The sequence below is a fragment of the Somniosus microcephalus genome, chromosome 17, assembly GCF_052327205.1.
Source record: "Somniosus microcephalus isolate GS21.2 chromosome 17, FLI_Smic_1.0, whole genome shotgun sequence".
Lineage (NCBI taxonomy): Eukaryota > Metazoa > Chordata > Chondrichthyes > Squaliformes > Somniosidae > Somniosus > Somniosus microcephalus.
Genome location: NC_141003.1, coordinates 22,850,056 through 22,875,414, shown reverse-complemented (window position 1 = coordinate 22,875,414; position 25,359 = coordinate 22,850,056). Strand labels below are relative to the sequence as shown.

The 25,359-nt window shown below is 46.2% G+C and overlaps 1 protein-coding gene across 3 annotated transcripts in view; it reads left to right on the top strand.

The window, feature by feature from the left end:
• The window catches only part of LOC147105566 (phosphatidylinositol 3-kinase C2 domain-containing subunit gamma-like), a 238,025-nt gene that overhangs the window by 66,026 nt on the left and 146,640 nt on the right, over positions 1 to 25,359 (top strand). For all 3 annotated transcript variants that reach the window (XM_086010053.1, XM_086010054.1, XM_086010055.1), the window contains exon 9: positions 5,946 to 6,068. In XM_086010053.1, coding sequence (XP_085866179.1) covers positions 5,946 to 6,068 — 123 coding nt within the window. The remainder of the gene's footprint in view (positions 1 to 5,945; positions 6,069 to 25,359) is intronic.

The window sequence follows — 25,359 nt, the reverse complement described above, 5'->3', positions numbered from 1 at the left end:
AGATGAGGGCCACTCCCATGGATGTAGCGGGGCCTGTGGTGGAGCGTTTTGGACCTTCTGGCATCCTGTGCACCTCTTGGTCATATCCTCGATTTCTTTCTCGATTCCCGGCCACCACACAAACGCCCTGGCTAGGCTCTTCATTTTTACCCCTCCCAGATGACCCTCGTGAAGCTCATTGAGCACTCTATCTCTCAACTTGGGTGGAATTACCACTCGGGATCCACACATCAAGGTTCCCCGGCACACTGACAGCTGTTCTCTCCTTGGCGAGAATGCTGGCAACAGTGAGTCGCCATATGCTGGCCATCCCTTCACCGTCAAATCATAGACCCGAGAGAGTGTCGGGTCATTTCGGGTTTCCTTCTCAATACTTGCGTTTGTAACAGGCAAACATTTGACTATGGTCGCATGGAATATCTCCACAGGGTCCACTGCAGGTGCTTCTTCCACTGTAGGCAACGGTAGGCGCGACAGCCCATCAGCGTTTCCATGCTGTTTCGCACCTTTGTACTCTATGTCATACTGATGTGCCCCTAGAAAAAGTGACCATCTTTGCAGCCGTTGCACCGTCATCACCGGAACGCCCTTCTTTGGGTTAAAAATTGAGACCAGGGCTGATGATCAGTCAGTAGGGTGAATTTCTGCCCGTGCAGATAGTGATTGATCTTCTTCACCCCCCACACCAGGCTCAGGGCCTCCCTGTCAATCTGGGCGTAGTTACGCTCGGCTGAGGTTAGCGAGCGCTATGCAAAGGCTATTGGCCTCTCTGAACCGTCACGGAATTTGTGTGACAGCACCGCTCCAATGCCGTAAGGTGACGCATCACATGCCAACCGAATCGGTAGTGTTGGGTTGTAGTGGGCCAATACTTCTTTTGAAGTGATTAGGCATTTACATTCCTGAAAGGCACGCTTACACTCATCACTCCATTTCCATGTTACTCCAGTTTGAAGCAGGGCGTTCAGTGGGTGCAGAATTGTAGATAAATTCGGCAAGAACTTATGGTAGTAGTTCACCAACCCGAGGAACGACCTCAGTTGCGACACATTTTCCGGTGCTGGAGCCTTGACTACAGCCTCAATCTTGTCCGGCGACTTATGCAACCCTTCCTCATCAATCATGTGGCCACAATACGAGATTTGTCTCCTGAAGAACTCGCATTTGGGGCGGTTGGCTCGTAGCCCATATTCCTGCAATCTCGTGAGCACCTGCTCCAGGTTGGCAAGGTGTTCATTGTCATTTTCGCCCGTAACCAGGATGTCGTCCAAATAACACTGGGTCCCCGGGATCCTTTGCAGGACTTGTTCCATTGCCCTCTGCCAAATAGCCGAGGCCGATGCTACCCCGAATACCAGTCGATTGTACTGGTAAAGGCCTTTGTGAGTGTTTATTGTGAGGTATTTCCTAGATGCTTCTTCCACCTCCATTTGTAGATACGCTTGAGCCAGATTAATCTTTGTAAAACGTTTCCCTCCAGATAGTGAGGCGAAAATATCTTCTATCCGCGGAAGTGGATACTGTACTGTGTGCAGGACTGGGTTCACTGTCACCTTGAAGTCCCCACAGATGCGAACCTTCCTTGGCTCCCCAGGCGTGCTGCTCAATGATTTCTTCATTACAGGAACGATGGGTGTGGCCCACTTGCTCCAGTCCACCTTGGACAGCACACCCGAACGCTCCAGACTCTCCAGTTCAGCTTCAACGGCTGGGCGGATCGCGTATGGCACCGGTCTGGCGTTGAAAAATTTTGGGGTTGCGTTATCCTCAATCTTTATGGTTGCCTTTACTCCTTTTAGAGTCCCAAGTCCTTGTTGGAACACCTCTTCCGCGTCAGATAGAATTTGTGACAGACGTCCAGGTGCGACGTCATCATCCTTTTTGTCAGTCACAGTTAGCGCCAGAATGGAATGTCAATCCAATTGTATTTTTCGGATCCATTCACGTCCCAATAATGGTGGTCCACCATCTCGTAGTATATACATATATAATTTCTGTGTTTCCTTGCCGTTATATTTAACTGGCACCCTTATTTTTCCTCTGGGGTAGACCTTTTGCCCCGTGTATGTCTTCAATACAATGGACGTGTCCTTTAAGGGTATGTGTGAGAATAGCCGCTCATAGTCTCGTCGATTCATGACAGTTAGGGCTGATCCTGTATCCAATTCCATCTTTACTGGGGACCCTGCTATCATGAGGGTGACCCAAATGGTTCGGTGATCTTCCTTTGCGATCACGTTGTGTAACTTTAGACAACTTAGTCTCCTGCTCCCAGAGTCCTTATCACTCTCCTGATCTTCTGAACTACTGTCTGTCAGTTTCTTTACTTTCCTGTACTGTTCCTTAGTAGTTCTTGTCGTGTTGGTTTTCTTTCCCGACCTGCAGACTCTTGCTATATGTCCCATTTTTCCGCATTGCCTGCATACTTTGTCTTTAAACCAGCAGTCCTTCTGCTCATGGGTTGTTCTGCCGCAGCGATAGCACTTTTCTGCTCCATACGCCATTTCGTTAGCGCTGTATTCTTGTGGTTTCTGTTGTATTTCCACAGCTCCCCGTGCTGCTGCTTTGTAGGATACTGCCACGCTGAAAGCCTGTTCTAGCGTCAGGTCCTTTTTTGAAAGTAGTCGTTTCTGGGTTCCTTCACTCTGGAGCCCGCAGACAAACTTATCCCGTAAGGTGTCTGCCAGTCCTGCTCCGAACTGGCAGTGCTTCGATAACTTGCGTAGTTCCGTAAGATAGTCAGCATTGCTCTCATCTTTGTGCTGGTTTCTTTTATGAAACTTGAATCTTTCTGCTATCAGCAGTGGTGTAGGGCTTAGGTGTTCCTGTAAGATACGAACAATCGCCTCAAAACTTTTCTCCATTGGTTTAGCTGGGGTGATGAAATTCCGCAATAGGCCGTACGTACTCGCGCCCATCAGATTTAATAATACCGACGCCCTCTTTCCATCGGCCACCTCATTTGCCTTGCAGTACACTTCAATTCTTTCCACATACGGGGTCCAGCAGTCTTCTACCTCGTTGTCGAAAGCAGTGATACTGCCACTTTTCGGCATCTTGGGTGATTTAAAATGGCGCCTCCTGCGCTTTTGCTTCTTCCCCAATGGAATAAAATGGCACCTCCCACACTTTTGCTTCTTCCCCTTGCTGCCACGCTGCTCCTAGCGTTCTACAGGGTAATGGCGGCGACCCGCAGCTTCGGCGTGTCTCGCTTTCCTTCCCCCTGTTTATTTTCTCTCCGTTGCCCTGTTCTTGAGCACCGACCGTGCCCTGTGTGCTCCACCCTCTCTCTCTCTCGTTTTCTTTTCCCGGCGACGCTGCACGGCCCGTTTTGTAGAGCCGCTCGATCGAGCTTGAGCCCGCCGCAGTCCGGAAGGGTCAGCGCGCTACCTGCTACCAGCACGATTTGCTGGAACACTTTAACTGGGGAGCCAAGCACAGCTCTCTACAGTCTCTCCCGCAATTCTCCGAACACCAATGAATTCTTTGGGCGGTTGCCCTCGGTCGATGCCCGTTGCTCAGACTACAACCTCCAAGAACCCTCCTCTCAGGGCGAGATCCCTGTGAGATGATGCCACACTGCAGGTGAGCTCGAACTTACTCGTTGCCACTGTAAAGTCCGCGCCTCAATAATACAGACTTCGGGAGAACAGTTTAACAGGTACTTTACTGAACAGGAGGCAACGTCAGACTGAAATACAAAAGCCTGCTAGGGCCTTTTATACAGGGATGGTCACTGCCGGTACTGCAGTCTAAAACCAGTTATTCCCTTAAAGGTACATACACAACACTTATCTCTCTATCTCTCTCCTGATAACAATCAGGAACCATTTAAAATCAGCGTCTTCTCCACAGCCTTAACTTCTCACAATTTCTCTCTCTCAATCTTTTTTTCTCACACTCTCTTTCCTAAGTCGCACACATTAAAACAATAGTGCACAATTAATAAATATTGTTTGCAATTCTGCTTGAGCCTGTCATCACTACACAGCAAGTTCCCAATCTGCATGCCCTCTGAGAGAAAGGCCAAGCTGAGGGTAAGTGAGGGAAATCCGAAGGTAACTCAATACCCTTCTCCTCGTGCCTGGCTGAACAGCAACATTTTAATAAGCCTGGGACCAACTACCAGAGAATGATGTGTGATGATGATAGACCCAAAGGTCGTTTGATGTAGGAGACTGATGCCTATAAAATGTTTGGTCTGTTCTTTATTGGCACAGTGAGCTGCAAATAAAACATATCTGTCGGGGAAGTCTAAATGATGGCTCATGGGTGATGGAGAGCATGCCTTGATTGACAATCTCTTTATTCGGATTGCTTTTTATGCTGATGGTGCCTGGTTGAGTGTGTATGGGCTGTAGCTTGAATCCAGCCAATGTTGTTGTAATTGAGTGGAGTACACAGAAGTATTTTTTAATTTGGTTCAAGAAAGCGATTGCAGATATGAAGCGGCGGCAAAATTGAACACTTCAGAATGGCCCGCATGACAATCATAAACATTTTTAATTTAAAAATTGCACCAAAACATAATTTTGCATGTGCAAATGTCCCGATCTAATGGCTAATTTATTAAGATGTATTTGGTGATTTCTGCTTCAAGCCTTTCCTAGATTGTTTCACAATAAAGTGTAATAGATCTTTGAAATGCTTCTTGCAAGTCTGTAAAAGTAAATAGTGATTTATCATTGTCGTGTATCTTATTACATGTTTAATTTATTTAATAAAAGAGGACTGGGTGACACACTGTCTCTTCAGCTATGGAAACTGAATTCAAAGTCCTCTGATAGGATGAAAGACTGTGGCTGAAAGTGGAATGCATTTGTACAGTCTAAACTCAGTTTCTAGTGGGTTGTGCCCACAGATTGGCAATCTCAGGAGGATGGTGCGAGAGGCGGTCCGGAAGGCTTGCTGAATAACTATGCTGCTTAGTGTGGTATGAATCAGGCAGATCATTCAGGTCCCACAATGGATTCCTGGTCTGTGCTGACTTGGCTGATGTGAGCCGAGATTGCCATAGGTGCATTATAGCCAGCCTCGGTGTCCCAGGTTTGTTGGGATGGGGAGGGGAGGGGAGGGAGGGGCGGGAAATCCAGGTGGCTGTCCTTGATTGCTAACCAGTGATGCTTGTTAGAAAGTGCATGTACGTGGGTATGGATCTGAGCTTGAAGCTTGGGCTTGGCTGCGATCCCGTCCTGTGGATGACTAAAGCCTGACTATGCTGACACAAGGGGTAACCATCTGAGTAAGACCTACTGGCACCTTTTGGGACCATTCTGCAGCACGAGTAATGTTCCAAGGGCAGCACAGAGGAGGGAAACTTGGAGAGGAGATTTTATGGGAATTAGAAAAATCCACACATGTCCTCTTCTAAGTGTGAGTTAAGCCACATTGTTGGGGCATAGTAGCAAAGGGAGGTTTACTGTGAGTCGGATTGTTGCTTGCCTGGCCTGGGAAATCTTGGTGCTGAGACTGCAGCCCAGAACTTACTGTTTATTATATTGCCAGATGAATCCTTAACACACTCGTATTACATTCCTCTGTCCGCCATTTTAGAATAAAGGGGTTAACTCCTGCATTAAAATGTTTGACGGGAAATGTCATATAAATGCATTAAACATGCATTCACTAATATAGTGTCGCCAACGGTAACATTTTGGGTTAGGCATCCAAAATGGAAATGTGTTCCATTTCCCAGAATGCCTGTAACCATGGTGAACACCAAAAATATTTTGGGTATGTAATAAGTAACATGTAAACTCAGAGAACCTCCTGAGAAAATACTGGGATGAATAGGGAAAGAGTGTAAGGGCATTCTTTCCCACTGGGAACCGTTTGCATGCACTTTTGTGAGCCCAGTTCCTCTGGTTACTGCCATTTATGAAACTTGTGGCAACGTTTGTTCCTAGAAGATGGGAAACCAAAGCTTCTCTTCTGCTCCTTCACAGAAAAGCACGTGTCGTGTCGTTGAGGAGGTTAAAGCCATTTGCTACGTGCTTGCATCGGTGGAAACAAAGGAAATAACTGATGCCATTCAGCAGCTGAAGTCAGTTGTTCCGCAACAGCAACAGGTACAGTCTGAATAAAATCGAAGGATAGTTAATAGTCAACATGCTTTGACACGGCTAAGATCTGATATTGGTCAGCTCCGCCACCAGATGGACCTTTGTCAGATCGGACTGCAGGTGGAATGTTAGGCTACGACACCATAGAGCTGATTCTGTGGCCCATGCACTACATTGGGAGCCTGACCTCTTAAAATCACCACTTTATTCTTCACAATGGGCTTTCTTTTAATATCTAGCTAGAGAGATTAACGACCTCAGCTGATTAAAGGCAGTTATGTCTCTCTGCACCATCTAGTTATTGATATCACTAATTCCCCATTCATTTCTGCTAAGTGAGAACTGAAATGGGCCATGTTAGACAGTTGAGCTTCTTGTTGAAAGTGTGCCTAATTCATGGGCAGGATTGGACTACCTAATTCAAATCTACAGGCCCCAGTGTGAGCCTCTCGGTGAGTCAAAATACAGTGGACTCCATCTATAGTGAGTGCCATTTGACTGAACAAATGGGTAAATGACAAAAATCACATCTGTCTAGCCTGAGCGCATATATAGGATTACATGGGATATCCAGAAAGAACTCTGGTTTTGTCTGGACAAGTCATACCTAGTCTAGTGTATGATCCAATGCCTCTCCAACCCCAATGCTCATCAATCTGTCATTCCTGGTTTGCCTAGCAGGGATCGCTCGATGGCTTTATAACTGAGAATGATTCAGTGCCCTTGATTTGAATATCACGTCACATTCACACACATAAAATCTAAGTACATTCCTGCCTTTGGTGTATAAATGCTTTGTGTAGGATCCGACGTGGTTTGTTGAAAATCATCCATCCTCTCTCAGCAATCCTGGTTTAACAATCACTGGACACACTAGACAACCAAGGCCTATGTGAGAAAGTCCTCTACACATAGCGTAAACTGTAATATTCAAAATAAGAGCACCTTCTGCACACAAACCTCCTGACAAGTTCTTCTGTGATGGAGTCTGGCTGCTTACCAAATGATAAGATGGAAAACAAGTGACAGTTGTTTAGGAGATAGGTACAATGGACACTGAGTGCTGGGAAAGGTTCAATTCAATTATTAATGAGGAATTCGCAAGTGTGTGTGTAAGAGAGAGAGAGCGAGATAGAGTGACCAAAAGGGCACATTTTGCAAGGCTTTGCTCCCAATGTGGAGCCTCACTCGACAGAAGTGTTGAGTAGAGAATGAGAAATAATGACCAGAAAATCAGGAGGTCCACATCACTGAGTACGATGCCCTCTGCATCCAGTTCTCCACTCCGTGCTCCTGTGTTAATGTAATTAAATTAATTTGGGGACTTGCAAAACCAATTGCAGCTTTCTTAAAGCAACTCCAACAAAGATTTAATTTGTATTAGAAGGATCAATACCAATCTTCACTCAGGTACAACAGTTGAAAACATCGGACAATAAAAAATCTTCCAAAAATATCAGAGTGATGATCATTTTTGAAAATTGCTAGATGAATATATTCATTTAAAGACAACACAGTGCTTCAATTTACCCAAAGCACCTATTGGCCTATTCAGGGAGCTAACAAAATCCATACAGGCAGCATTGACCCAGATAATTATAGTGAATCGCTGAGTGATTTCGGCAGATAGATGTTTAAAAGTGGATACACAGGAGGAGAATGATCCTTTGCTCAGTGGCCTAATGTTATTGCTGAGAGAGGATGGATGATTTTCAACAAACCACGTCGGATCCTACACAAAACATTTATACACCAAAGACAGGAATGTACTTCGATTTTATGTGTGTGATGTGATGGGATATTCAAATCAAGGGCACTGAATCATTCTCAGTTATAAAGCCATCGAGTGATCCCTGCTAGAAGGGAGCTTGTGTGGGCCTCGGGTGAGAAGAGGTTTGAGCTTGCCCATGATGCCCCCCCCCCCACCATGGTCAAATAGCCAGCTGAAATTTTCCATTCTGGCTCACACTTGAAGGATGGAGGCTGATGTTCTGGAGGGTGGTTGATGCCTACGGTTATACCCCAGCAAGGAAACAATAGCCTCCGAAGAAGAGTGTGGGGGCAGGAAAAGAACAGGAGGGAAAGCTGTGAACTTTACATTAAACGAATATATAAACAGGCAGATTAGAATCCAGTAGGCTTATTTTTCAGATAGCTTTGGGACAGAAGCCTATACATTGTCCTGATGTCTAACTTACTCTCATAAAGGTAGAGGACATAAAAAAAACCTGCATAAGTACGTGCATCTCATTTTGCAGGAATTGGTTATGAATAATTCCTTTAAATTGTCTTGTTATACATTGTTCGATTGTGTATGTGCTGAACCAACAAAATAAAATGGTTATACGATAGCAAAATACTGCAGATGCAGGAAATCCGAAATAACAACAGAAAACGCTGGAAAAACTCAGCAGGTCAGGCCAACATCCATGGAGAGAGAAACAGAGTTAACGTTTCAGGACGAAGACCCTTCGTCAGAACTGGAAAAAAACAGGAAAGGGGATAGATTTTAAAGCAAGTAGGGGCTGGGAAAAGAGGGAGGGAATGAAAGAACAAAAGGGAAGGTCAGCAACAGGATAGAAAGCAGGAGAGATTGAGAGAGATTGAGAGACATTCAAGGAACAAAGGATGGCTCTGGATGAAGTGTGCATGGCCCTGGCAGAATGAAGGACAGCTGCCATGTGGGAGAGAAGAAAAAAGCCCAGACGAAAGTGTGGATTAAAAAAAAAAGGGGAAAAAAAATATATATATATATGTGATAGGGGCTGAGGAATGGCAAACATTCAACGATCGCATGGATGAACTACAGAATTTGTTCATCCCTGTTTGGCATAAAAATAAAACAAAAAAGGTGACGCAACCGTGGCTAACAAGGGAAATTAGGGATAGCATAAGATCCAAGGAGAGGACATATAAATTGGCCAGAAAAAGCAGTACAGGAAACTTTGTGCTATCCGGCACCGACGGGACCGAGCTGCTGCCATCCCATCAAAACTGCCGGACAAACCAGCGCTAATGTTGAAACATATGGAGATTTTGAGCTCCGTATCTGGCAATAAACCCTGTTGCTTAGCAACAGCTTCTAAACAGTCGGCTGTACCTTGCAAGCGTCTCTGTAGCTTAGCAACAGCTTCAGCGAGACCTTGCAGAGCCTGACTGGTGGAAAAAAAAGCAACGAAAAGAAAAAAATCCGAACGAAACAGCTCCTGATTTTTGCCGGTGGCTCGAGCATTCCGGACAGTTAACCTCCGGATAAACCAAAGTTTCCTGTACTGAGGATTGGGAGCAGTTTAGGATTCAGCAAAGGAGGACAAAGGGATTAATTAAGAGGGGGGAAATAGAGTATGCGAGTAAGCTTTCAGGGAACATAAAAACTGACTGTAAAAGCTTTTATAGTTATGTGAAGAGAAAAAGCTTGGTGAAGTCAAGCGTAGGTCCCTTGCAGTCAGAATCAGGGGAATTTATAATGGGGAACAAAGAAATAGCTGACCAATTAAATACATACTTTGGTTCTGTCTTCACAAAGGAGGACACAAATAACCTCCCAGAGATGTCGGGGAACATAGGGTCTAATGAGAGGGAGGAACTGAAAGAAATCAGTATTTGTAGGGAAATGGTGTTGGGGAAATTGACGGGATTGAAGGCCGATAAATCCCCAGGGCCTGATAATCTACATCCTAGGGTACTTAAGGAAGTGGCCCTAGAAATAGTAGATGCATTGCTGGTCATCTTCCAAAATTCGATAGACTCTGGAACAGTTCCCATGGATAGAAGGATAGCTAATGTTACCCCACTATTCAAAAAAGGTGGTAGAGAGAAAACGGAATTATAGACCAGTAAGCCTAACATCGGTAGCGGGGAAAATGCTAGAGTCCATTATAAAAGAAGTAATAGCAAGCACTTGGAAAAGAGTGACCGGATTGGACAAAGTCAACATGGATTTACAAAAGGTAAATCGTGCTTGACTAATCTATTGGAATTTTTTGAGGATGTAACTGGTAGAATAGATAAGGGAGAACCATTGGATGTGGTGTATTTGGACTTTCAGAAGGCTTTCGATAAGGTCCTGCATAAGAGATTAGCATGTAAAGTTAAGGCACATGGGATTGGGGGTAAGGTATTGACTTGGATAGAGAACTGGTTGGCAGACAGGAAGCAATGAGTTGAAATAAACGGGTCTTTTTCCGAGTGGCAGGCAGTGACTAGTGGGGTACCGCAGGGATCGGTCCTAGGACCCCAGCTATTCACAATATATATAAATGATCTAGACGAGGGAACTAGATATAATATCTCCAAGTTTGCAGACGACACCCAGCTGGGTGGGTGTGTATGCTGTGAGGAGGATGCCGAGAAACTCCAGTATGATTTGGACAGGTTGGGTGATTGGGCAGAAGCATGGTAGATGCAGTATAATGTGGATAAATGTGAGGTTATCCACTTTGGTGGCAAAAACAGGAAGGCAGATTATTATCTGAATGGCAATAGATTGGGAGAAGGGGAAGTGCAACAAGACCTGGGTGTCCTTGTGCACCAGTCGCTGAAGGTAAGCATGCAGGTGCAGCAGGCGGTTAAGAAGGCAAATGGTATGTTGGCCTTTGTAGCGTAAGGGTTCGAGTACAGGAACAAGGATGTCTTGCGACAGTTGTACAGGGCCTTGGTGAGACCACACCTTGACAATTGTGTGCAGTTTTGGTCGCCTTATCTGAGGAAGGATGTTCTTGCCATGGAGGGAGTGCAGCGAAGATTCACCAGACCGATACCTGGGATGGCAGGAATGATGTATGAGGAGAGATTGGGTCGATTGGGCTTATACTCGCTGGAGTTTAGAAGAATGAGAGGGGATCTCATTGAAACTTACAAAATTCTAACAGGACTAGACAGACTAGATGCAGGAAGGATGTTCCCGATGGCGGGGGAGTCCAGAACCAGCGGTCACAGTCTAAGGATAAGGGGTAAGCGATTTAGGACAGAGATGAGGAGGAATTACTTCACCCAGAGAGTTGTGAACCTGTGCAATTCTCTACCACAGAAGGCAGCAGAGGCCAATTCATTAAATATATTCAAGAAGGAGTTAGATATATTTCTTAAGGCTAAAGGGATCAAGGAATATGGGGAGAAGGCAGGGACAGGGTACTGAATTTGGATGATCAGCCATGATCTCATTGAATGGCAGAGCAGGCTCGAGGGGCCGAATGGCCGACTCCTGCTCCTATCTTCTATGTTTCTATGTTATGATCTAAAATTGTTGAACTCTGAAAATAAAACGGTTTCCTGACCCAACAGTGTAATGATCAGTAACCTGTCATTCTGGAATGGTACACTAGGTGGTGCTGTATGTATATAAGAGTGGGCTACCCACGATGCACCATGCTACCCACAAGGCAGCAGTCAAGATGGATGCCTCTTCAGATACTGTACCTAGTCCACATGTGCTCAATAAAGTGTTTAGCAAAAGCTAGCTGTTCTTAATAAAAATGACTAGTTATTAATGAACATAACATGGTACCAGGATTGGTAAGATCTGCCGAATATTGTGCAACGCGACATGGAAAATTTGAAGCCACCAGAGCGTTTGAAACTCACAGGAAATATCGACTACAATTGGTAGGCTTTTAAACAACAATTCGATCTCTACATTGCTGCCATCGGGTACGGTACGAAGCCAGATGCAAGGAAAATAGCGTTGCTCCTCACAGTTGCAGGCCCACAGGCGATAGAGGTATTTAATACATTTGTATTTAATCCAGAGGAGAACAGAGGAAAATTAGACGATGTGCTAAAGAAGTTTGATACACATTGTTCTCCCAAAAATAATGAAACCTATGAGAGGTACATCTTCTGTTCTCGGACACAGCAGCAAAATGAGACTTGTGAAAGCTTTATAACTGATCTGAAACTGAAAGCACAGACATGTAATTTCTCTGAGCTGAAAGCATCCATGATTCGTAACCAGATTGTGTTTGGTATTCATGATAAAAAAGTCAGGGAACGTCTGTTGAGAGAAACCGAACTAACATTGGAAAGTGCTGTGAAAATATGCCAAGCCAGCGAGCTAGCTCGAAAGCACGCGAAGACTTTCAGTGAAATCAATAATGATGCGATTGTAATGAGTGATAATGCTGCTGTTGGTGCTGTGTCCTACAAGGGGAAGAAACATGGGCAGAACAGAAATGAAAAGCAATCGGAGGATGAAATTTTTAATTGTAAACGCTGTGGTCACAAACACCAGTTAAGACAATGCCCAGCATTTGAAAAAATGTCTACAAAGTGTAATGGAAAGAATCACTTTGCCAAACAATGCTTTTCAAAAGTAAAAACAAAGAAAGAGCAACGAGTTAATGTGATTGAGGACACTGATTTAAGTGAGACATTTTCTGTACGAATGGTGTCATGTGACAATGTCAAAAATGATACAGAAAATGTGCAGCCCTCAGATATGGACAATGCTGAACATAAAATTAATGCAGTAAAAGAGGACAAATGGATGATCCCACTGCAGATAAATGGAGCATTAGTTACATTGAAACTGGACACTGGGGCAAAAGCAAACTTAATCAGTATGAGTGACATTAAAAACATGAAAGAAAAGCCCAAAATACAGAAAAAGTCAGTACTACTGAAGGACTATAATGGACAGAAAATAGATAGCTTAGGTGTATGCAGACTTAAAGTGACAGTCAAAGACAAAGTGCATCATCTCATGTTTTCTGTTGTGGCTGAAGGACTTGATTCACTACTGGGTGACAAAGCTTGTGAGGACTTAGAACTGGTCAAGAGAGTATACTGTATAAACTGTGCCATAAGCAGACCAGATGACTCAGTGGATTCTGCAGTAAATAATTTCCAGGATGTGTTCAAAGGATTTGGAGTTCTACCATTCACTTACAAGGTCCAGCTAAAGGAGGATGCTCAGCCAGTGGTACATGCTCCACGGAGAGTTCCAGCACCCCTGCGTGACCGGCTCAAGAAAGAACTGGACAGAATGACCACACTAGGAGTCATCAGGAAAGTCGAAGAGCCAACAGACTGGATTAACTCCATGGTATGTGTAAAGAAAAAGAACAATGATCTAAGAATATGCATGGATCCAAAGGACTTAAATGCAAACATAAAACGTGAACACTACCAGATTCCCAAGTGAGAAGAAATCACCAGTGAAATGTCAGGTGCCAGATACTTTACAAAGCTCGATGCCTCACAAGGATTTTGGCAACTAAAACTGGATGAAGAGAGCACCAAATACTGTACCGTCAACACACCATTTGGCAGGTATTGTTTCCTCAGAATGCCTTTCGGGATAATATCTGCATCTGAAATCTTTCATAGAGCGATGGAACACATAATTGAAGGTCTGGAAGGAGTTCGGGTCCATGTTGATATCATCATCTGGGGTTCCACACTGAAAGAACACAATGAGAGACTGACTAAAGTGCTACAGAGCATACGCCGGAATGGACTGAAGCTCAACAAAGCCAAGTGTCAGTTTCGCATCCAGGAAGTCACTTTCCTAGGAGATAATCTATCTGGTAAAGGAATAGAGCCAGATATGGAAAAAGTAAACGCCATACTCAAAATGCCCCGACCCACTGACAAAAAAGGAGTGCTACGCATCATGGGGATGATAAACTTCATTGGAAAGTTCATTCCTAACTTGTCAGCCAAGACAGCCTGTCTGCGAGACCTGCTGCGCAAAACAAATGAGTTCGCATGGACAGAAAGACATGAACAAGAGTGGATAAACCTCGAAACAGTGCTGACAACCACACCTGTACTCACCTTCTTTGACCCAACAAAAAGAATCAAAGTGTCAACGGATGCATCAAAAGATGGCCTAGGCGCGGTCTTGCTACAAGCAGAGGGTGAAGATTGGAAACCTGTTGCCTATGCCTCCAGGTCTATGACTGATTGAGTGTCAATACGCCCAGATTGAAAAGGAATGTCTAGGCTTGGTAGTTGGACTAGAAAAGTTTCATGGTTACATATATGGACTTCCCACCTTCACAGTTGAGACAGACCACAGCCCACTGGTTGCCAACATAAAAAAGAACCTGAATGAGATGTCTCCAAGGATTCAACGACTCATGATGAAGCTGCAAAGATATGACTTTGAACTGATCTACACACCAGGCAAATACATTGGGGGAGAAATTGGGTGAGTAGCGCCACCTGTTAGCGCCTAAAGAGGCAGTCAGCGGCTGTAGTGCCACTGGCTGCGTCTCCCGCGATATTCAGTAGGGGCGCTAATGGTGGCATTAGGCATTTGCGCTGCGCCGCCACCAATGAAGTCATCGGTGTGTGCAGCGCCCCATTCGTGCCCCGTTCGCGATATTTGGTAGCGAACCTCGCAGTTGCTACCCGCGCCCGGTTCACGGGGCCTTACTGTGCCGGCAGTGGCGCAAGTTAAGGTGGAGGCGCGGGGCGTCCGCTTCTTCGGCGGCCGCCTGCCAGCACCTCCGTCCCCGGCCTCCTAACCCCCCCCCCCCCCGCGGCATTGCCGGCTGTTTCCCGAGAGCCCGGCATTTCTCCTTGGTGCCGGGCTCATTTGCCGGCACTCGCGAGCAGGGATCGTGCTGTTGCAGGCACCTCCCCCTTAACAGTGGGAGGAAGGCCTGCAGTACCGCAGCATGCCGTGCCGCAGCCTGTGGTGCTGCGGCACGTTGCACTGTGATAATCAGTTTCAGCGCCCTAAGAGGGACGCGGAGCGCCTCGAGCCTCGCCCCGTGTTCCTCTTAGGGCGCTGAAACTGAATTTCTGGTGATCGGTATCACTCCGATCGCTGCGCTAAATCCTGCGCTCAGGCGACTTTTGCGCCACTTTGGCACCCCAACCCAATTTCTAGGCCATAGTGTTAGCAGATGCACTATCCTGAGCACCCACAATGAGTCTTGTAAGCTCTACTGAAGAAGATGTGGATGTTCATGTGAGTATGGTCACTGCTGCGCTGCCCGTGTCAGACAAAAAATCAAAGCAAATAGCAGAAGAAACAGTAAAAGATACAGTATTACAAACAGTAATAGAGAACATTCATCATGGTTGGCCAAAAGGTTCCTGTCCAAAGTATTTTCACATAAGGTCAGAATTGAGTGTCGCAAGTGGACTATTACTAAAACAGAACAGAATAGTCATTCCACAGGCTCTATGTCAAGACATGCTCAAAAGGATTCATGAGGGACACCTCGGAATTGAAAAATGCAAAAGGAGAGCAAGAGACACTGTTTATTGGCCTGGCATAAATAAGGACATTGAGAACATGATAGGCAAATGTGAGACATGTCAGAAACACCAAAACAAACAAGCAAAGGAACCAATGATAGTAGCTGACATACCAACAGCACCATGGCAAAAGGTTGGTATGGACCTTTTTCATTTAAATGGTAAAGACTATCTAATAGTGATTGACTACTATTCTAACTATCCTGAGATGGCGCTGCTCTCAAGCACCACAGCAAGCAGTGTCATAATGCATGTGAAATCCATCTTCGCCAGACATGGAATTCCCAGGATTGCCGTCAGCGACAATGGTCCGTGCTTCAACTGTAAGGAGTGGCAACAGTTTGCAGCACATTATGACTTTCAACACATCACATCCAGTCCTTTGTATGCTCAGTCGAATGGTAAGGCAGAGAAAGGTGTTCAAGTTCTCAAGCAGCTACTGAAGAAAGCGACAGAAAGCAAGTCTGATCCTTATCTCGCCCTGCTGAGCTACCGAGCCTCCCCTTTAGACTGTGGTTCTTCACCTGCTGAACTCCTAATGGGTCGCAAGTTGCATACCACGCTACCCTGCTGTGCAAAAGAAAAGCAGAGTAAGGAACTGAGACAGAGACATCAACTGTTAAAGCTGAAACAGAAATCACACTATGACAAGTCATCCAAAACTCTGAAACCATTGACAAGGGATGATGTTGTCAGGATTGAAGATCCAGATGCATGGAACAGGAAAGCTACAGTTCTTGAGGAAGTAGGACCAAGGTCATACACTGTTAGAACTGAGGAAGGACAGATTCTCAGGAGGAACCGCTGTTCCCTCCTAAAAACACACGAGACTATCGAAGAGCAAATCGATGACAATGCCGCAACTGAATCTTGTCACTCGCCACCAGAACAATCTAACACAAATACACATACAGGCTCTCATGAAAACACATCAGACTTACCTGTGCTAAGAAGATCGACACGTGAAGTAAAAAAGCCTGATAGACTTAATCTTTGAGTACAAAGAAAACTACATTGAAAATTTATTGACTGTTGAAGATGTTTATGTTGTTATGATTGATTGATATTGATTGATACTGATTTTGTTTAACCTCAAAGAAAGGGGGATGTAATGATCAGTAACCTGTCATTCTGGAATGATACACTAGGTGGTGCTGTATGTATATAAGAGTGGGCTACCCATGATGCACCAGGCTACCCACAAGGTAGCAGTCAAGATGGATGCCTCTACAGATACTGTACCTAGTCCACATGTGCTCAATAAAGTGTCTAGCAAAAGCTAGCTGTTCTTAATAAAAATGACTAGTTATTAATGGACATAACAAACAGTTAATAAGATTGTAGGGATTCGCGCAGAGCACAAACCCAGTCGGGCCAACTTCCCAAATTTGCAGCGTTGGCAGAGCTGCCGGATTGAGGGCGGGCTGCTATGGATTCTCCTTCCATTGTGAATGGGAAACTGAAGACTGTGGGCAGGATTTTCATTGGGCCGTGGAGGCGGGATTGGAGGCGTGTAGAGGGTTAAAATCTCAAAATTGGGGGGGCACAAACCCATCCCGCCCCCAACCCGCCTCCATGCCAGTTTCAAAGGAGGCGGATACCCGACCCACGCTGGGACCCGCCTCCCCGAGGCGGCAAGGGGATTCGTGCCAATTAACTGCCTGTTAACAGGTAGTTAACAGGCAGTTTTTAGCCTAATCCCTATTTTTATTCCTGAAGTGTGGGATTCCCGACGGCTCCAAACCACGCCAAGTTAGCGAGGCGGGCCGTCGGGCTGAAGGACTTGGAGGGTTCGAGATGTCTGGTGTTCAGGTGAGTGATGGGTGCATGAGTGAAGAGGTAAGTGTGTTTGGTGTGTGTAAAGTGTTTAAAGAAGTTTTACTTACCTTTACAGCCTTCCTTCTTTCAGGTCTCGGGAGTCCTTCATCTCACCGGCACAGAAAGCAGAATGGCCGCGAGCTGTCAAAAGTTGCAGCATTCAGCTTTCTGTTCTGGAGAGATCTCTAAATCAGCCTGAGAGGAAGGAATTAACTTAGTGTACAGATTCAGTGTTTGACAGCTACAAAGAGCTGTCAAACGCTGATATTTCATCTGTCAAAAGCTCTTGACAGATGAAATGTCAATCTGTGATGTCACCTGTTGCCGGGTGGCCCTTAATTGGCCTGCTGAGCCCGCTGGGCGGGCTCAACAAGGTCAATCAAGTCAAAATTAAGTGGGTTGGCCTCAAGTCGATGGAGGCGGGACTACAACCCCGAAAGTTGTAGTCCCGCCTCCTACACGCCTCCAGAATCAAAATCCAGCCCAGTGTGTCTGCCACTTGCTGGTATGTGTAGCCGACAGCTGAGGCTCCCAGCGGCAACACAAGGGTCCCACCTAACATCTTAAAGCCTTCTTGCACATTGTAGTTTACTTCATTTGATTAGCTAGCTCATGATAACAGTAAAATATTATTGTGGGAATCTAAATTTCCTGTGCATTACTGCTTGTGTCAGCTTGGCTCACCTGACATCTGAGTCAGAAGGCCATTGGTCCCTGCTCCACTCCAGGACATCTAGGGTAACACCACGGTGCATGACTGAAAGAATGCTCTATTGTAGGAGGTGCCATCCTATGGATGAGATGTTAAACTGAGGTCTTGTCTGCCTGTGGTTTCGGGGGATATAAAAGATCCCATGACATTATTTCTGGCAGTGCAGGGAGTTTGCCCATTGTCCTGTGCATTACCCCACCCTAGCCCCAATCAACACCATTGGAAACAGATTGTCTGCTCATTCATCTCATTGCTTCCTGTAAAATTCTACATTTGCCTATGTGACAACAGTGAACACACCTCGGGAGCCGGGAGCGAGGTCACAACCTGCCACCCATATGCTTATGGAGGGGGTCACAGCACGCAGGGAGGTTATCTTCCCTTCCAATGGGCAGAAGAGACCTCAGGAGACGAATGCAGCCTGGTTGCACATTGCACAGGAGGGCACAAGCAGAGATTTCGTCAGGAGGACTAGGCTGCAGTGGCGCAAACCTTTCAATTATCTCAGTAGATTCTGAAATGTTACTGCCAAGCCACACTCAACCTCATCCTGCTGTGCCTCTCATCACATCCCATCACTCTGCCTTCCCTACCCTACTCCTGCACATCTTTACTCACACCAACTTACCTTGCACCTCCACCCATCCCTCTCTATCTACATTTTCACTTCCTCATCTCACTAGCCACCCCTCATAATCACCCTCATCCTAGTGCAATCATACCAACTAACAACACACAAGGGTAGGCACTTGGGTGGTTTAGCCAATGTTCATGCAAAGTTTCTGGTAATGTGCTGTAAAACATTGAAATCTTTATTTTCAACACTTTGCGTTCTTGGACAGATTTGTGTGCACCTTTGGAAGTGGCTTAGTGAGTTGCAGTAAATGGTGAGACATAATGGTACCCCCCACCAATGATGATGAGTGTGAAAGGAATGGCTTGGGCATTGTAGGGATACTTTATGGTGCTGGTGTGGGGTGGTGCCAGCCTGGCGCATCATGTGGCAGCCAGGGTGTACAGCATCAAGTGAAGTAAATCTGGACATGGTGAGGCCATCGCTGGCGTCCCGGGCAGCAACGTAGTTGGCTGCTGATGCCCTGTGTCCTGTGCAGCAACACGTGATTGCGGAGAAGGTTGGTGCTGTTGTTGGTGATGTTGGTGTGCCTGGTGATGTTGGTGCTGCTGGTGTGCCTGGTGATGTTGGTGTTGGTGCTGCTGGTGTGCCTGGTGATGTTGGTGTAGGGGCTGATTGTGGTGGGATTCTGAGGACCAAGGTGAGATTTTTCAAGGGCACCGATGCTGCTGGAATAGATGGCAGCTGAAGTTGAGATGACAGAAGCGATCTGTCAATGGTGAGAGTGGTCGCTCCAAGGAGGTGACAGTGGATAGAGAGTTTATGCCAAACATTTCCAAACTGCATAAAGCTCAAAAGTGGGTTCCAAATCATGAAGGCTCCAGCTTCTAAGATTGGGAAGTGAACAGCTGTGAAATGGTAGGTTTTATACCAATTTTGCAGCTGTCAACTATTCACAGCAATGGACAGTCATTGAGAACCCGACATACTTACCTGACGGATCCCCGCTCTCTGGGAACCTCGTTGAAAACCTGGTAAAATGGTAAGTACATGGGAAAATGGTGCTTAACTACCTTTTAACAAGCTTTTAAGTATCTAAATTGGCTGACCCGCCGCTTGGTGTCGAGTCTGTTCAGGGATGACAAACCCAAAACTTGGGAAACTGACAAGGAGGTGGGTTTACAGCGGGATACCGACCCGCTGTTGTAGTGTATATACCTTGAAGAAGGAACTATATTCTGCAGCCCCTGTATACTGCAGTACCAGTAGTGACCACCCCTGTATATAAGCCTGTGTAGTAACTTTGTATAGTAGTTCCAGTTTTGTCTCCATTCAATAAACACCTGTTATAACCAACTTCTGCAGTCCATGTCTCAATTACACACAGACATTACATTGGCGACGAACAGATCTGAACTTACCTACAGTTCTGCACCACCTCACGGGGATCCATCCCTGAAGCGAAGTTATTGGAGGTCGAAGCCAGAAGGAAGAAATCCAAAAAGGAAAAAAAAATCAGACAGAGGAAACGGGCGTCTACCGTGGGCAACCGCCCTCTGATTCATCGAATTCGAAGATTTGTAGGAGAGGCTGTCGAAATCTGGGCTTGGTTCTCCAGTCTATGGTGTTCCAGCTAATCGGGCTGGTGGCAGGTAGTAAACTGATCCTTCCTGGGCTGCGGCGGGCTAGAGCTCAATCGGGTGGCTTTTCAACGGGGCCGAGCAGCATTGTCGGGAAAGAGGAGAGAGAGGGTGGAGCACACAGGGCGCGGCCGGTGCTACGAAGCCGGGCAGCGTACAGACCCGAGAAGAGGGAGGAAAGTGTCCCGTAGGGTCTGCTCTGACGACGGGAACAATAATTAAAATAAAGGAAAAAGAAGTTAGAAGCGCAGAAAGCCGTGAGGAGCTGCAGTTTGCCACGGGGACCGCGGAGAGCGGCGTTGGCAGCAGCGCGGGGGGAAGCGCGCGAAGACCATAGGGTGTCGCCATCAAGACATAAAAACGCCAGCAACAGCGCTGGCAACAGCGGAAAAGACAGAAAGCGCGGGAGGCGCCATCTTAATCCAGCGGGGAAGAAGGCAAAGCGCGGGAGGCGCCATTTTGTTCAATCGGGGAAGAAGGCAAAGCACGGGAGGCGCCATCTTAGATCTCCAAGATGCCGAAGACTGGCAATATCACTGCCTTCGATAATGAAATAGAAGACTGAACCACATATGTGGAAAGAGTCGAAGTATATTGCAAGGCAAATGAAGTAGCCGATGAGAAAAAGGCATCGGTATTCCTAAACTTAATGGGCGCAAGAACGTACGGCCTATTGCGGAACCTGATCACTCCAGTCAAACCGATGGGGAAGAGTTTTAACGAAATTGTTGATACCCTACAGGAACACCTAAATCCTGCACTGCTGCTGATAGCAGAAAGATTTAAATTCCACAAGAGAATTCAGCATAAAGATGAGAGCAATGCTGATTACCTTACGGAACTACGCAAGCTGTCAATGCACTGCCAGTTCGGAGCAGGACTGGCAGATACCCTAAGGGACAAATTTGTCTGTGGACTCCTGAGTGAAGGAACCCAGAAGAGGTTACTCTCGGAGAACGAGCTGACGCTAGATAAGGCTTTCAGCGTGGCAGTATCGTACGAAGCAGCAGCAAGGGAAGCTGCGGAAATACAGCAAAAGCCACAGGAATACGGCACCCATGAAATGACACGGGGATTTGAAAAATGTTATCGCTGCGGCAGAACAACCCATGACCAGAAGGACTGCTGGTTCAAGGACAAAACATGCAGGCAATGCGGAAAGATGGGACACATTGCACGAGTTTGCAGGTCCGGGAAGAAGATTAACGACAACAAAAAGACTACTAAGGAAAAGTACAGGAAAGTACAAAAGATGACGGACAGTAGTTCCGAAGACCAGAAGAGCGATAGTGAATCCGGGAACAAGAGACTAAGCTGTCTCAAACTACACAACGTAATCGCAAAAAAGGATCACCGAACCATTTGGGTCACCCTCATGATAGCAGGGTCCCAAGTCAAAATGGAATTGGATACAGGATCAGCCCTGACCGTCATGAATCGACGAGACTACGAGCGGCTATTCTCACACATACCCTTGAAAGACACATCCATTGTCTTGAAGACATATACGGGGCAGAAAGTATACCCCAGAGGGAAAATAAGGGTGCCTGTCGAATACAACGGCAAGGAAATACAGAAATTGTATCTGTACATACTGCAAGGTGGTGGACCACCGTTATTGGGACGTGAATGGATCAGAAAGATAAGTTTAGACTGGCACTCCATTCAGGCACTGACTGTGGCTGGTAAAAAGGATGATGACGTCACACCTGGACGAGTGTCAAAGATCTTAGCTAACGCTAAAGAGGTATTTCAACAAGGACTGGGAACTCTTAAAGGCGTAACCGCCTCGATAAAAATAGAAGAGAATGCAATTCCCAAGTTTTTCAAAGCAAGACCGGTACCGTATGCAATTTGCCCAGCCGTCGAGGCAGATCTGGAGAATGCAGGCGTGTTATCTAAGGTAGACTGGAGTGAGTGGGCGACACCCATCGTTCCTGTCATGAAGAAAACATTAAGCACCAAGGAAGGTTCGCATCTGTGGGGACTTCAAGGTGACTGTGAACCCAGTCCTTCACACAGTACAGTATCCTCTTCCGAGGATAGAAGATATTTTCGCCTCACTATCTGGAGGGAAGCGTTTTACAAAAATTGACCTAGCGCAAGCATATTTGCAGATGGAGGTTGAAGAATCCTCTAGGAAATATCTCACGATAAAGCACGGTGGCATAGTGGTTAGCACTGTTGCCTCACAGCGCCAGAGACCTGGGTTCGAATCCGGCCTCGGGCTACTGCCTGTGTGGAGTTTGCACATTCTCCCCGTGTTTGCGTGGGTTTTCTCCGGGTGCTCCGGTTTCCTCCCACAGTCCAAAGATGTGTGGGTTAGGTTGATTGGCTATGATAAATTGACCCTTAGTGTTAGGGGGATTAAATACGTGGGGTTACAGGGATAGGGTGGGATATGTGTTGGTGTAGGGGTTACGGGGATCGGGTGGGATATGTGTCAGTGCAGGCTCGATGGGCCAAAATGGCCTCTATCTGCACTGTGGGGTTTCTGTGATTTCTGTGATCTGTGAAACACTCACAAAGGTCTTTACCAGTATAATCGACTGGTATTCGGAGTAGCATCAGCTCCGGCTATATGGCAAAGAGCGAGGGAACAAGTCCTGCAAGGGATTCCGGGGACTCAGTGTTACTTGGACGACATCCTAGTGACAGGTGAAAATGACAGTGAACACCTTGCCAACCTAGAGCAGGTGCTCACTAGACTAACAGAACATGGGCTTCGAGCCAATCGCCCCAAGTGCGAGTTTTTTAAGAAACAAATATCGTATTGTGGCCACGTGATTGATGAAGAGGGGTTACATAAGTCCCCTGACAAAATTGAAGCGGTAGTTAAGGCTCCAGCGCCTGAAAATGTGTCGCAACTGAGGTCATTCCTCGGATTGGTGAATTACTACCATAAGTTTTTGCCGAATTTGTCCACAATTCTGCACCCACTGAATGCCCTGCTACAAATTGGAGTAGCATGGAAATGGAGCGATGAATGTAAGCGGGCCTTTCAGAATTGTAAAGGCCTGATCACTTCAAGAGAAGTATTGGCTCACTACAACCCATCACTACCGATAAGACTGGCGTGTGATGCGTCTCCCTATGGCGTTGGAGCGGTTCTGTCACATAAATCCCTTGATGGTTCAGAGGCTGATAGCTTTTGCGTCACGCTCGTTAACTGCAGCCGAGCGTAACTACGCCCAAATTGACAGAGAGGCCCTCAGCCTGGTGTGGGGGGTGAAGAAGTTCAATCACTACCTGCACGGACAGAAATTTACTCTACTAACTGATCATCAACCTCTTGTCTCCATTTTCAACCCTAAGAAGGGCGTCCCGATAATGACAGCACAACGGCTACAGAGGTGGTCCCTTTTCCTAGGGGCACACCAATATGACATCGAGTACAAAGGAACTAAACAGCATGGGAATGCTGATGGATTGTCGCGCCTACCGTTGCCGACGGTGGAAGAAGCACCTGCAGTGGATCCTGTGGAGATATTCCACTCGACCATAGTCGAATGTCTACCTGTGACGAATGCAAACATAAAAAAGGAAACACAAAATGACCCGACACTCTCCTGGGTCTATGATTTAACGGTGAAGGGATGGCCAGCACATGGCGAACCACTGTTGCCAGCATTCTCACCGAGAAGAGAACAGCTGTCAGTGTGCCGAGGAACCTTGATGTGTGGATCCAGAGTAGTAATTCCACCCAAATTGAAGGATGGAGTGCTCAATGAGCTTCATGAGGGTCATCTGGGAGGGGTAAAAATGAAGAACTTAGCCAGAGCGTTTGTGTGGTGGCCGGGAATCGATAGAGAAATCGAAGAGATGACCAAGAGCTGTACAGGATGCCAGAAGGTCCAAAACGCCCCACCACAAGCCCCTCTACATCCATGGGAGTGGCCCTCATCTCCATGGCAAAGGGTACACATTGATTTTGCTGGTCCATTTATGGACTCGATGTTGTTAATTGCGGTGGATGCACATTCAAAGTGGCCAGAGGTAATAAAAATGTCCTCAACCACCACAGAAAAAACTATCACAGTCTTACGAACCATATTCGCCAGAAATGGGCTGCCTGAACAGATTTGCTCCGACAATGGACCACAGTTTGTGTCTGAAGAGTTCCGGAGGTTCTTAAAGAACAATGGTGTCAAGCATTACACATCCGCCCCATATCATCCAGCCACCAATGGATTGGCTGAGAGGTTCGTTCAAACATTCAAGAAGGCTATCAAGGCAATGTGTAATGAAGACATACCCCTACAACACAAGGTGGATAACTTCTTGTTTGCCTACCGGAATGCGACACATGCGGTTACCAACCAAACTCCAGCCATGATGTTCTTCAATCGAAGACTAAGATGCTGCTTGGATTTGGTTAAGCCAAACATCAGAAGAGATGTGGAGAACAGGCAGTTTCAGAATATGAATGAAAGGCCAACCAGGAGTTTCAAGATAGGTCAGCCAGTTTTGGCCCGGGACGACCGCACAGAGAAATGGCAGCCAGGAACGATCTGCACACGGCAAGGACCTCTAATGTATACTGTGGACGTTGGAGAGAGCATTGTAAGACGCCATGCTGACCAGATTCTAGAGTCACTGGAAAACGTCAAATCTACACCACGATCCTATACACCTGGTGATGAAACCGAAGCACCAATTGCATCTACCTCAGAATCGGTGATATTGGAAGCAGACGAACCAAACAACGACGTTGATCCCGAATCAACTTTGCCAGAAGAACCTGATACCCCAAAGAGGCGTTATCCGGATAGAATCAGGAAGCCTCCTCAAAGACTGAATTTATAATTGATTAACTTCAGCTAATGTATATAGCAACTGTAATTGTAAATATGTTATTTAATTATTAATCGAATGTTATGTACTGTTTAGCTAAAAGGGGAGGAATTGTAGTGTATGTACCTTGAAGAAGGAACTATATTCTGCAGCCCCTGTATACTGCAGTACCAGTAGTGACCACCCCTGTATATAACCCTGTGCAGTAACTTTGTATAGTAGTTCCAGTTTTGTCTCCATTCAGTAAACACCTGTTATAACCAACTTCTGCAGTCCGTGTCTCAATTACACACGGACATTACAGCTGTCAATCTTTGTGATTTTAACAGCGGACCCGCCTCCAAACCCGCGCTCTGAGCGCCGGCAAAATTCCGGCCAAAGTGTTTGGGCTCATCCTGAGAGACGTGACAAGGTGCTCTATACATGAAGTTCTTTATTTTTATTTTTATCAGAGATCCCCAGAGTCTTTAATATCCTGCAGTCAAATTCTTAAGTGAACATACGAACAAAAAGATTAAGCTGTGTTGCGGGGCGATGAGCTGTACA